The sequence below is a fragment of the Anabrus simplex genome, chromosome 7 (genome assembly GCF_040414725.1).
Source record: "Anabrus simplex isolate iqAnaSimp1 chromosome 7, ASM4041472v1, whole genome shotgun sequence".
NCBI classification, from domain to species: domain Eukaryota; kingdom Metazoa; phylum Arthropoda; class Insecta; order Orthoptera; family Tettigoniidae; genus Anabrus; species Anabrus simplex.
This window is the reverse complement of record NC_090271.1, coordinates 130821114-130835505: the sequence shown is the minus strand read 5'-3', so window position 1 is coordinate 130835505 and position 14392 is coordinate 130821114. Positions and strand designations below refer to the sequence as shown.

Below are 14392 nucleotides of genomic sequence, written 5' to 3'. Positions count from 1 at the left end.
GGAAAACAGAAAATCCGAGAACGAATGAACCATCAACAATTTGGCCAAACATCACAAAAATTAAATATATATAATAAACTTACAAACACCCCTACACAAAACAAAACTACAGCCCCAATGGGCCTTCCTCCTACCAAGCAATTGATGCTCGGTCTGAAGGCCTGCAGATTACGAAGTGATGCATGGTCAGTGTGATGAATCCTCTCAGCCGTTATTCCTGGCTCTCTAGACCGGGGTCACCATCTCACCGTTAAATAGCTCCTCAGTTAAAGGTAATTGTAGAACCAAGTGAACCTGAAACCAGCCCTCATATCCGGGTAAAGATGCCTGATGTGGCCGAGAATCGAACCTGGGCCCTCTGAATGAGAGGCAGGCAAGTTAGACCGCGGAGCCGGCTTCAAAGATTAATTACCGGTGTGCGACTTAAAAATCTCGTGACTTTACATTCAGTTTTACCAGGGAAACTTCGTCAGTTTCCTCTGAGAACTTCTTTCAGTTCAGCAACTTTGATCAGCCAAACTCTTCAAAAAATCAAATACCTGTAATGCCAAGCCAAACAACAATCAACCACAAGTAGTTTTTAATTCTCTAATCTAATAAAATAAAACACATTGGATACAAAAGCGCCCAACATGATGGCAAAATCCCTTTTTTCCTTATCTTCCTCCTGAGATTATTGTAGCCTAAAATATTAAAAATCGAATGATATGCTTTTCTACTTCTTATATGATTTATGTTTTAACTTTATTGGAATTGGTATCTGTATTTTAATTTTAAGTTTAATTTTAAGTTTAATGTTTAATTTGATATTTTAATATTCTAAAATATAGTTAGTATATTCATAAACTTGTATTGTGTTATAAGTAGACGCTACATAAAGGGGCTTTTCAGCCTCAGTGGCATGTATATCATCATTATCAATAAATTCAATTCAATTCAATTCAAATTGTAATCTGGTCAGTTGATGGAAACCTTGTACCACGTAAATTAGGCCTACATCAACATTTAAAGGTTATGTTGAACTCGAGAATATGGTTTTGAATGTAAGTATCGATTCTCAAGTTCTCAAACGCATTATATTCAATTCTGACCATCACTAATCACAATCAAAGTGGAAAGAGAAAAAATATCATTAATACTTCCAAAATTATGGTTATTCGCGACCTTGAGCTCAGCTGGACTACTACTACTACTAAAATGTTTTCATTCTTCCCCTGAAGAGGGAGGCGGGCCTCTTAGACGGTGACGACCGTCACTCAGGCCGGGAGATTTGTTTCGGAGAAGGTGAGGGTGTTGGCAGCCGTGGCCTATACTAGGATCTGTTCCGGCGGGAGACAGTGCAGGAGAATGGAAATCCATGGAAAACCATTCTCAGGACAGCCGACAGTTGGGGCCAGCTGTGAGGTCCAGCCCTGTCCCGTCTCCCGAATGCAGAGGCATAGAGCCACAGTAGAGCCGTGGACACCCCTCTCCTGCTTGGTTGGCCGGTCAGAGTGCAGAATTGTTGGACCACGAACCAGCCGTGGCCACTTATGGACCGAGACCCACTCTGCATCTACTGACACTCAGCTGGAAAGTGCACTCGCTGTACAAGTCGGTACAAGTGCAAAATGATATAAAGTTTTTTAATGTAACCTGCGCAAATAAAATGACTGCAGTTTTTTTAACATTTTAACATAAAAATGTGAAATTCCCAGTCTTATACTAGGACCAAAACAGCAATAGGCAATCCCAAAACCTCCCATAGCTTTATGTATGTAAGGTGCAAAATCTGTTCTGGTCTCGATGACATAAATTAATTAGCATCTTACAACATAATCGTATACGATAATATTGAAATACTAAATTTGTGTTGCTTAAGAAGGATCAGTTTCAATTCCTGCCTGAAAGCCCAGTGACTATACAGTGCCCTCAGGGAAGTTCCGAAAACCTGTTCAGCAATACACTCGTAAAAAAAAAAAAAAAAAAATTAAAAAAAATCTAACTCTGGACATAATGTAGAATTTTGCAAGTACGAATAATTGAAGAAACTCATTCCGTCTTCAAATAGAGCTGCCAAAATGTGCTCTCTCTCCTTCCACTTGTTGTGGACACACTCTGCTTTATGATTTCCGAGGATTCTCTAAACAATACCATCCGAATGCGATGCTAAGATGGTCCCTTATGCAAGTTCACCGCTGATCGCTTTTCCAGTACAGTAGGCTACTTCCTTAAATTACCGCAATGACAGGACATTAACATTATGATCCGTAAGTATGCCGTAGATACCTTTTCGTGAGATAGGGTACAGTTTCTTGAAAAACGCATGATCGAGGATTTAGCGTTAATGGGATTGAATTTTCTGGACGGTTCATCCAGGAAATCATTTCTTCGAGGAACGGATAATGCTGGATTTTTACAGCTGATTTAATTAGGATGCTCACGGGACCACATGACTTGAACCAATAATACAAGAAAATGTAGTTTCCGGGAACATAAAACCGAATTTCTACTGTATGATGACAAGTGTACTGAAGCCTGTACACTCCTGATTTTGAAAAACTATTGAACTTGTTTATGGATGTGGCATTATGTAAGACTTCTGCATTCCTGTTATTGGTTTTGAAAACTACTTTTACATCGTGCTTTTTAAAGATGTTGGTGATTTTGTAAATTTGTTCATTGAACATAAATGTAGAAAAAGAGTTGTTGTTTTGTTTATCTTCTTTGAAAGTGGTTGAGGGGCAATATTTATATTTATTGATTATTCTTTCAATAAAGAAACTGTTTTATCCATTAGATTTAGCAATTTAATACTGTGGTGTTCAATTCAATTTTGAGGTCTCTTTTTTGACATTGGAACATTGAAGGCTTGGTACACCATGCTGTTGTATGCTGCTCATTTGTGAATTTGAGGGTGTGAAGAATCTTGATGGATTGTAGTGACTGGATAGGTTTTATTGAAATTGAAATTCTCTGTCCAGTTTTAGATTCAAGTGAATTTTATATGCAGATCAATGTTATATAGATTAATGAGAGTGTTAGCAGTGTCTGTTATGCTCTAACTCATGATTACTATGGTGTCATCTACGCATCTGGCCCAGAAAAGAATGTTGTCTAAGTTGTTATTATCATCATCAATTTTGGTATGTTCCAAAAAATCCAAGTAAATCTTGGTCAAGGTACCTGAGGCCAGCGATCCCATAGCTAATCCTTCTTGATGATAAATAACATTATCAAAAGTGAAATAATTATTGTTTATAACTAATGTAAGGATAGACATGAAATCCTGTATTTCTAATTTACTTAGGCCACTGTATTTACTGAAGTTGTTTTGAAGGATGGGGTATACCTTGGAAATTTGTATACTAAGTCACATGTTCACAATATCAAATGAATGAAGAGAATGATTGGATTTAATATTAAACTTTTTAATTTATCAATCAATTCTTTAGTGTTTTTAACAGATATTTTAGACAAAAATCGATAGTTCCTGCTTAAAAACTTTTGAATGAATTGTGATGCTTTATATAAAGAACTCGGTCTATAGTTAACGATTGGGCAAATGGGGATGCCAGTCTTGTGTATCTTGGGGAGAGTTTTGGCAGTGGGTAGACTAATTAGTTTAGTTTTTTCTTGATCTGTCAATAAGTACGGTATGAAGTATTCTTGAGGGTCTGCTTAAGTTGATGTTGGAGTCTCGGTATAGGGTCCTTATTTACTGTAGGAAATGAGCTATCTTAAAAAAATTTATTTGTTTTGCTTATATATTTATTTATGACATAAGTTTAGTTATTATTGTGATCACAATTCAACACAGATCAAAAACATGAATTTTATATCCTATGATTAGGAGGAACATTCACCAATCTTATTTTTAAAAAATTTTTACACACCACTAATACAGAACATGAAGCTTATAAATTATGAAGACCTATATGTGTCGGTGAGACATAAAGTAGGCCTAAATTATTATCATCATATAATTAACATTCATGTGATTGTGTCAATTCAACAGATTCATGCTGTTTTTACTGAGGAATACCTTAATGGAAAAGAACTCATAAATCAGGCTGTGCTGAAGGATGCACTGTGTATTCTTCATTCTGAATTGAAACCTGACCATGTGCTGCCTGATGCATCACCTGAGTACCGGAAGGGGCTGGCTGAGGCACTATTTTATAAGGTAAATGCCAATCATTAAATGTACATATTTCAGATAAATAATGCATATTAGTAGGTATTTAATTTTTTATTTTATACTGCACTGAATATTTGATTAAAGATAGTTAATCAAATTAAATAAACACATTGTGTAGAAAATATATTATAAGGAAATGGTTAGTTTGATGGGATTTGGAGTTTTTATATTTTTGGAAATGTTGCTCCATGTTAGGAGCTTGGAACATTGCAGTCAACAATCTTGTGTAGCCTACTTGAAATGGAAGTGATAGCCAAGTGACATTGTGATTCTGTGATTATGATCAAGATATCAACAGTTGCCTAAAATTGAAAGCTTATTTGCTTTTCCTATATACTTAATGCAAATTAAGACTGTCTTGCTTGCTTGTTGTTTAAAGGGGCCTAACATCAAAGGTCATTGGCCCAATTAAGACTGTCTGATAATAAAATCTGTATGGTTGTGGTGTCTGTACATGCATATGAATCTGTTACTGGTACTCACAAGTTAGGATGGTCGTGACATATATGTTAGGTATCCTGGCACTTACATGATGGTTGCCTAGTTTTACTTCCTCTTAAAACAATTAATATTACCACCATAATCACCACATCCTGGCACTTTCTGGAGTTAAAGTGGTAAGAAGTGCACCCCAATCTAAACACTTGAACCGCCTTAAATTTGTGATCTAACCAGGAATAAATCTGAAGTGACCAGGCAGGAGCCTAGAATGATAACCCTGTGATTGCAATGGAAGCTTGTTACCTTTTTCTAATTTTTGTTAAGAAAGAAGCCATACATATACAATGTAAATGATATTGTACATTATTTGTATCATTTAAAATGATTTGATAGACTTTGAGGATGTTCTTAAAGGACACAATTTAAACATAAATGTTTCTAAATTTCTAAACAATTTTCATCAATTCATAGTAAAAAATAGTGTGATTTGATTGAATCTGATGATGTTCTTACAAGAATGAAACATGCCATTCTTTGTTTAATAGTGTTTTTTTTACAGGTATATTGTAGTGTTGTTGGTGTTATAATTAGTGTTCAACAGACTGAAAAGCATTAAAGTTAGGTACATTGATTGAAGAAGCATTTGGAGGGAATAGGGTTAGAAACAATGGTGAAATTTAAGAAGCTGTCATATTGTGATGTCAGGTGTCTGACCCCGACTTTTTCCTATAGCTGCCTTCTTACAGCATTAAGAAATGCTTAGATGAATGTAGAAACTATGGAAGAAATGTATACCAAATCCAATATGTACCGGTACTGTAGATTTACATAAAACTATGCAATATGAAATTCAGTTTCCATATATATATATATATAATCCCTCTAATAAAGACACTCAAAACAATTGCACAAAAATGCATTTTTCTGAAGGATTAGAATATAATATTTGTTAAATAACTTTCTTTGTACTTTGAGTAATTTCAAGATGTTCTTTATTGAAATTGTACAGTTTGTCCTGAGCCTGAATCCATTAGGGCTTTGTAAGTCCTTTGTAAGTGGTGGTCAATTGTTGAAAAGGGAATTGTCTTCTGGGAAGCAGAAATATCAAACTGATAGCTCTGAATGGCCGATCAACAAACCAGTCATCAAGATGGAAGCACATGTGCAGACTTCAGGTACCAGTAGCCATTTTTTAAATATTTTTATTTCTATCTTTCATTGTATGAAAAGCTTAAATAAAATGTTTTCATGCTTAGTAATTGAAAGTGACTTATTTGTCACTTATGTGAAGTAATATTACTTATTTTAATATGTCTTTGGGAAAAGTGCAATAGTTAATGTGCCATTCAGTATGAAACAAAGTGAGAAAACCCACTCTGAAAGAAATTACATGAAGAGAGAGAAGCAAAAATTTTCATAGAATTATAATGGTTTTATTTTAATAAAAGGTGGTATAAGACCAAGCCTTTCCTCATATGAAACAATCTAGTTTTTATTGAAACTGAGGATTATTCTGATGTCGATAATTGGTCGATAATGTCTACATGATAACAATGCAAAATGTAGAGTATTAACACCTGGTGACCAGAAGGAGTATTTTGGTTTACATACTAAATCAGTTAGGATCACACTAATGAAAAATAATGAATACACTAAGTGATCCAAAACAATACCAACAAAATTCAGTATGTTGGGGAAGAATGGTTAAGTGGTAATTTTTTAAGAAGGGAGCCATGTCTTGAAATGTATGGTTTGTGCACAGCAAGGTGTCAAAAATTTGATAATTTGATATGCTGATGGGTGTATGTTCCACTTTTTGTCAAGAAAATTCTATCAACACAACAAGAGCATCACAGTGACACTGTGCAAATGGTCAAACAGGTGTGGTTGTGTGTTAAGTATTTCAGTCACAGCATGGATTTGTGCAATAAGATCCTCCTCTGATCATACAGGAGTCTCATACAACATACCCTTGATAGTATTCCAAACAAAGAAGTCAAGAGGTGTATGACTTTTATGCCTCACAGAACTCAAATCATGCATTTCCAGACATGGGCCCCTCTTGACAGATGACCAGTTTGCCATCCTGCACAACACACAAAGTGTTGCCGGTGTTGTTTTGAATCACTCTGTATATCTGCTTCACATTTATAATTTTCTTTCTGTTATAGAGTTTTTCATAATTTTTCACATCACAGGAAATAAATTTGAGTTTAATCACTAGGTTATTTATTTATGCATACATACATACAAACATACAAGTCAGTCCTCTGCTATTGGGGTGCATCTCTACTACTTACTCATTTTTAAATTTTTTTTTTACAAGTAGCTTTACGTCTCACTGACACAGATAGTTCTTATGGCAATGATGGGGTAGTAATGGCTAGGAGTTGGAAGGAAGCAGCCATGGCCTTAATTAAGGTACAGCCTCAGCATTTGCCTGGTCATCTTCAGGGCTGCCAACAGTGGGATTCGAACCCACTATCTCCCGAATGCAAGCTCACGGCTGCATGACCCTAACCACACGACCAACTCGCTTAGTTCTTACTCGTAGCTCATATGCTTGATTCCTGGTTCATTCAAGGATTTAAATTCCATTCTGAGGACAGGATATGTATGCAAACTTTGTTAGGGCTATTGATAAGCCTTTTGGTATGAGATAGAAAATGTGGTTGTAGAATCCAAAAACAAAAAAAGACAGAGAGGAAACCATTGCATTACTTGATATTCCTATTACTGTAGCTCATCTAACAGTAGAACAGTCATCTTGGCAGATCTAGGCTGTATGAGCTACAGATTGAATTCTTTTTTTTTTTTTTTGGTAACACTGGTGTGTTAAGAGCACATAATTATGGCAGCACTATTAATTAGGCAAAGCAAGCAAGCTAAGGAGTGGAGAAGTATGTTACTGTCTATTATACTGAGGCAGAAGATGTTGTTGAGCACTCCTGACCCTAAGACTAAGATATTTCTCAGGAATGAGAAAATGATAGTATTGTTATCCTCATTGAGCTAGAGGTAGCTACTGAACACCACAGACTCAGCATCAACAAACACTGGTCATGCCTTGAATTCTATAACTTGGCACTGTCCATACCACAGCAATTTTCATGTTATACAACCATCAATCAGATTGATACATCAGTAAAAACCACATTTTATTTCAGTCTGCACAGAATAATCAATATAAAAATTACCAGTAATAAATAACCTGCTTATATTTATATTCCAAGTTTTATTAATATTTTAGATGTTTTTACATTTAAATACTGTACAAATCTGTTACAGCGAGAATTCATAACTGGTGAAAAATTTACTTGCTATAACGGATTGTCGTTATATCCGATTTTTTGTAAAATTCGGGAAAACCCCCATGCACATTAAATTCAGTATGAAATGGCAATCAGTTTGTTCAAAATTTGAGTTTTTGCGGATAATATCCACATTGCGGCTTAGCCTACTTGTTTGTTGTTTTATGAAATCCAATACTACGTGAAAGTGTGTGTTTAATTTCATTCTGAAAAAAACCGTATATATTACCGTACTTCTACGAATCCATTTTCTTCAAAAAAATTTAATCAGGCTTAAAAGTGCTTTGTAAAATCACATGAATTTCTTATACAGTACACATTTTTAGACTGTAGACGCCGAACACTGGCTTTGGTTATACCGTATTTTTTGTGGCTGTAAAATTATGCTTTATTTCAGCAGGTTTAATAACCATTAACGTAAAATTGGCATCATAATATCGAAGGGAACTCGCTGAAAATTTGCCGGCAATACACATTCCACGCGTCTCTACAATACGACGATCCATCAGGAAGATATTCTTGCTTACTATAAAACTGTTACTTTCATTTAGCGTGCCCCTACACGCACGTCTTGCTTGCCAGATTCGGCCAACTTCAGTGGCTAGCGATGTACGGTATAGGTCTTAATCGCGGACTTTGAAAGTCAACGAACGAATTTATTGCGCTGCGGTATGGCAATTCCGCTCATGCATTTTTGTGCACATACCGGTACCTCACAATTTCATCTTCGACTTCTTTAAAGCATCCTTGTTGCGGGCCACTGTATGCATTTTTTGTGCAGTACGCATTTTTAAGCTAACTTTGCCTTCACGGTAACGCCGAATATTGGCTTTAGTTAGGCCTATGCCGTATTTTCTTGCGGCTGCACGATTATTATACATTTCCGAGTGTTTAATAGCCATTAACTTAAAATTGGCATCATAACATCGACGAGAACCCGTTGAAAATTTGCCGGCAATACCCGTTCCACGTATCTTTATAATACGACGATCCAGCACGAAAATATTCCTGCTGTCTATAAAACTTAATTTTTCTAAGCGTCAGAGGTACCGCAGACGCGTTATAACTCTGCTACTGAATAGCCGTGGCCTTTCTAAGAATTCGAAGGCTCGCATGTTTTGATGCCATTCTGCAGATTTGAGAAACATTTTTGTAGAGGATAATAGAATGTCATTCTCTCTTCACTATTTCCTGAATTCCAGTGACGTTACACATAGGTAGGCACTATACGCGACTGGTCGCCGCGGCTAGCGATGTAGTCCTATGATAAAGAGGCGGTCGTTTTTTTGTCAACGAGTTTTGTGTGTACGGGCGCGGAAGAGAAAAAAACAGCGTGGTTACTGCGGTAGTTGCCAGTGGTGTTCATTACTATCAGGCCGCGAATGCAAAACGACCCTTGATTTTTCACATGGGATTCAGAAAAAAAAAATCGTCGTCTTGGATTCGGAGAAGTACGGTATCACTTCAGAGGCTTCTATGGCAAACATTTCGGTTTTCTTCTTCAAACGGCATCACCTAACCTAACCGTATATGTATCATAAAAACCTATTTGAAACGCATATAGAGAAATGATAATTTCCTCCCTAAAAATGACATGGGAATAGCTTTCTGAAATTTAACTAGATGCGAAAAAAATATAAACTATCCTCTGAAATCAGTAATGTACCCTGCCATATATTGAGGTGTATCACTTTCTTACTTAATTTCAGTATACGGTATACCATTAAGAGATCATTTATTTCAGCCTTTATTTTTAACGAGTAACAACTGCTACCGGCCACGTTATTTACGCATTTATTACGAAAACGTCTCATCGTCTTTCATTTCGAATTTTCTTTTGAGAACATCAGTCGACGGGTATTACCAATCGACTCCAATATCGCCTTCGAATGTTGACGAGAGAGTTCGCAAATGCACATAGCGCGAAAACCATACCGTACCGAAGATGATCGATCGCATTTTGTGGCAAACGTTTCAGTTTCGTTATTCAAATAGCGTCTCATATCCTAACTTCTCTGTACTATATGCAGTGGTTTAGTTGGACCGGAACGGACCGGAACGCCGTTCCGGAAAATATTTACCCGCTTTAGAATGACGTAACATTTTTAAATTCAGTAAGAAAATCTTATAATCTATACATAGCGCTGAAACGTCATGGGTGCAGCAGAAAACAAAAAAGTTTAGAAACATAGGATTACATGATTCTAAAAAAGTTGTAAAAATTAACAGAAAGCAGTTTTTTAGAAGTCTTGTGGACAGTTTAAATAATAGGCTTATGGAAAATGTGTCCACATCATCTCATCGTCGTTCCAGCTCTAGTCAGCAGAGACATGAGAGAATGACAAAAGTTATCAGTGATTCAAAGGTACTATACAAAAATAACTGGCCCTCCACTTCTACTTTGGATATCTGCTATGGTGATGAGAGTGTTGGCAACCTTTGTGACTTTTTCCACATGTCATACAAGAGGAGGTACATTAATGCATTTAGAAAGGAAATTCCAGTGGAGCTGATGCCTTTAATCAAGACTGTACAGTCTATTTCCATCTCTTCAGCAGAAGCTGAAATAGCTTTCAGTACCGTGAATGAGATCCACACCGAAAAGAGAAATAGGCTCCTGGTTGCAAGATCAAGCGGACTGATCAAGCGGACTATTTTCATAAGGAGCGTTGGAGCGTTAACCCACAACCATATGTGGGGAGACGTTCGGCTGATAAAACAACTTGTCGGAAACATGAGGCCGCTGATGTTGACACCCAATAAGAGTCCATTTGGAAATTGCTGAATTAATAATGTGAGTTCCTGTAAATATTTTGTTCCAACTAAATCACTGACTATATGTATGCTGAAAACATACTTCAAGCGGAAGTAGAGAAATGATAACCTTCTCGCTATAAATTTACATGATAAATAGCCTTTCCGTGATTTAACGGACACGAGAATATAAACTAACCTCGTAATCGTTAACGCACTCTGCCATACCTTGAGGTGTAGACCTATCTCATTCTTAATTGCGGTATTTAGCATTAAAATTAAGCGATCTTTTATTCAGCGTTTATCTTTAACGAGTTAACAACGGTTATCGGACACGTAATTTACGCATTTATTACGAAAACATGTTCTCCTCTTTCATTTTTCTCGCGGAAGAGCATTCGACGGGTATTACTAATCGATTCCGACATTGCCTTCGAATGTCGACGAGAGAGCTCGCTGGTGAGCATAGCGAGAAAATGATACGGTACCGAAAATTATCGATCGCATGCAGTATGCGCATAATCGCTCGTAATAACGGATGCGTCAGTGATAGTGTTCTCGCTGTAACCAAAGGATAATACACAGTTAAATATAGGAATTTTGAAGGTACCTACAAAAGTTATCGTCATAACGGGGTTCTCGTTATATGGCGTACTCGCTATAGTGGACTTCTACTGTATATTAAATATTACAGTGTAGTTTAGCCCCTGTGATTTGTTTTAGGTGAGGCTGAGTATGTAGATGATATACCCAGTATGCCGGGTGAACTATTTGCAAGTTTTGTACTGGCAAAAGAAGGTCCTGGATCAATAGCAGAAATTGATACATCTAGTGCTCTGGTGAGAAAGTAATTCATGATTCTTTTGGTTTCTACTGATATATATTAAGCAAACTACTGTCATTAGTAGCAAAATTCCTCTACCCTAGTAAATGAAATTTTTAATACATTGAATAAGTTTTTTTTTTTTTTTTTTTTGCCCACATGTATTCATATGAAATCAAATATGTGAAATTATTTTAATTATAATGACATACATGAAGATGTAAAATCTGTCCTTGTCCTGTAGTCCTTGACTCCTTTTCTACTACAGTACTCCCTCTTTCAATGGCTGTCATAGCATTCTATAGCATTTAGCATTCTGTCTTTCTATACAATACTTGTGTTGTCACTTTGTTAATAATTTCTATTACTTATATCAACCCATTGGATTCATTTTCTCTTTTTGAGTTTGTCCTGTGTGGCCTTTTACCATCTGTGTTCATCTTTATATTTCTGTATCTTAACTTTTTCTGTGATTATTTAGCTTTCTTCTTATCCTACACATCAACACTGAAGATCTGTTAAGATGGCCCCTCAATGAATGTTGATATCCACCCTCCTGATGAAACTGACGCAAGTTTCTTGGGGACTGAGAAGAAATGGATGTTGAAGAATTGTACTTGGTGAGGAGGCAGTCTATTTCTTTGAAGATGACAATATGTTCAAATGTGGAGATTGTCCTTTAAGAATTGTCAAAATGACCTGTTGACAAGTGTTGAACCTCCCCTCCTGATGAAGCTGGAAAACCAAAACATGCTTGTTAAAGAATTGGACCGATGAGAGAAGAGCCTATCTATTTGAAGATGGTGATATATAAAGATAGAGAGATTGACCTTGTCCTCCAATCAATCAATCAATCAATCAATCAATCAATCAATCAATCAATCAATCAATCAATCAATCAATCAATCAATCAATCAATCAATCTGCATTCGAAGCAGTCGCCAAGATGGCCAATTTCCTATCAGTTGTTTACCTAGCCTTTTTGTTTTAAATAATTTGAAAGAATTTGGAAATTCTTGGTAAGTTATTCCAATCCCTAACTCCTCTTCCTATAAATAAATATCTGCCCCAATTTTTCCTCTTGAATTCCAACTGTATCTTCATATTTTGATCTTTCCTACTTTTAAGACCACCACTAAAACTTATTTGCCTATTAATGTTATCCCACGCCATCTCTCCACTGCCAGCTTAGAACATACTGTTTAGCCAAGTATGGTACCTTGTCTCCTTTCTTCCCGGTGTTCCCAGCCCATATTTAGCAATATTTTTGAAATGCTATTCTTTTATCAGAAAAATCACCCAGAACAAATCTAGCTGCTTTTCTTTGGATTGTTTTCAGTTCTTGAATCAATAATCCTAGTGATGGTTCCATGCACTGGAACCAGACTGCAATTGGGGTCTCACCCACTTGTATGACCTCTCCTTTACATCACTGCTATGACCCCTGAATACCCTCATTCATATGAAGAGATCTGTAACCTTTATTTACAATCCTATTTATGTGATTACCCCAATGGAGATCTTTCCTGGGGCTGATGAACTTAGATGTTAGGCCCCTTTAAACAACAAGCATCATCATCATCATCATCATCATCATCATCATCATCATCGAATATATTTCCTTATATTAAAACCTAGATACTTACAATGATTCCCATGAGGAACTTTCACCCCATCAAGTTGTTGCTTGTTGCTTAAAGGAGCCTAACATCTAGGTCATCAGCCCCAAACACCCCATCAATGCAGGAATTAAAACCAGGAGGACTTTTCCTCTTTGAGAAACTGACAACCTGACTTTTCATCCCATTTACCATCATACCAATGCTTGCTGTCCGTCTCACAAAACTGTCGAGGTCTTATCAAATAATTTCTTATCAGCATCAGCATCACTTTTTTGCAGGTCTACACATCCCAAGAACATCAAGTTGCTTATTATCTTTAGAGATGAGCCTTACACTGAAAATTTCATGTTTCTCATCCTTAAATTTTTCATAGCTTATAAATTATTCTTTGACCAGTATGAATACTCCCCCTCCTACCATTCCTATCCTGTCTGTACAATGATAACTCCAGTTTTGCAAGAAAATTTCTGTATCCATAGTATCACTTCTTAATTACAGGCCACGATGTATAGTATCTTCACTAGCAAAAGTACTTGAAGTAGTAATAAAAAAAAACAAGTCTTGAATTTCCTAATAAAAACACATTTCTTCATATTTCAGTATGGCTTCCTACCCGAACATAGTACACTTTCAGTTGCTTTTGACATAGTGTCCCTTATACAGAATGCATTAGATAGTAACAAAATAGTAGCTGGAATGTTGATAGATCTTGCAAAGGCATTTGACACAGTTAACCATATCCTACTACTTAATAAACTAGCAAATACAGGAATTAGAGGAATAGCCTATGAGTGGCTTAAAAATTACTTAACTGATAGGGAGAAAAATGTTAATATCAATGAAACTAAAGGACCCATCTACAATGTTAAACATGGTGTCTCACAAGGGTCAGTGCTGGGGCCATTACTGTTTTTATTATTTATTTATTAATTATAAAGGTTATCTGGAGTTTACTGGTAGATATTCCTGTTTGCAGATGATATATTTATATGACAGCAGTTGTGAGCAAACAATTATGGAGTATATGCAAAAATATCTGGACATACTAACATCATGGCTGAACAAAAATAACCTAGTTATAAGCACCTCAAAAGTCCGCCTCTGTAGTGTAATGGTCAGTGTGATTAGCTGCCATCCTCGGGGGCCTGGGTTCGATTCCTGGTACTGCCAGAAATTTAAGAATGGCAGGAGGGCTGGTATGTGATTGAAATGGTACATGCAGCTCACCTCCAATGGGGGTGTGCCTGAAAAGAGCTGCACC

General features: G+C 36.4%; 1 protein-coding gene across 1 annotated transcript in view; it reads left to right on the top strand.

Annotated features, from left to right (window-relative positions):
- LOC136877740 (uncharacterized) overlaps positions 1-14392 on the top strand; it is a 198367-nt gene that overhangs the window by 112620 nt on the left and 71355 nt on the right. Inside the window, exons 11-13 of the mRNA XM_068228622.1 lie at positions 3998-4165; positions 5631-5796; positions 11410-11525. Of these exons, the coding sequence (XP_068084723.1) occupies positions 3998-4165; positions 5631-5796; positions 11410-11525 (450 nt within the window). The remainder of the gene's footprint in view (positions 1-3997; positions 4166-5630; positions 5797-11409; positions 11526-14392) is intronic.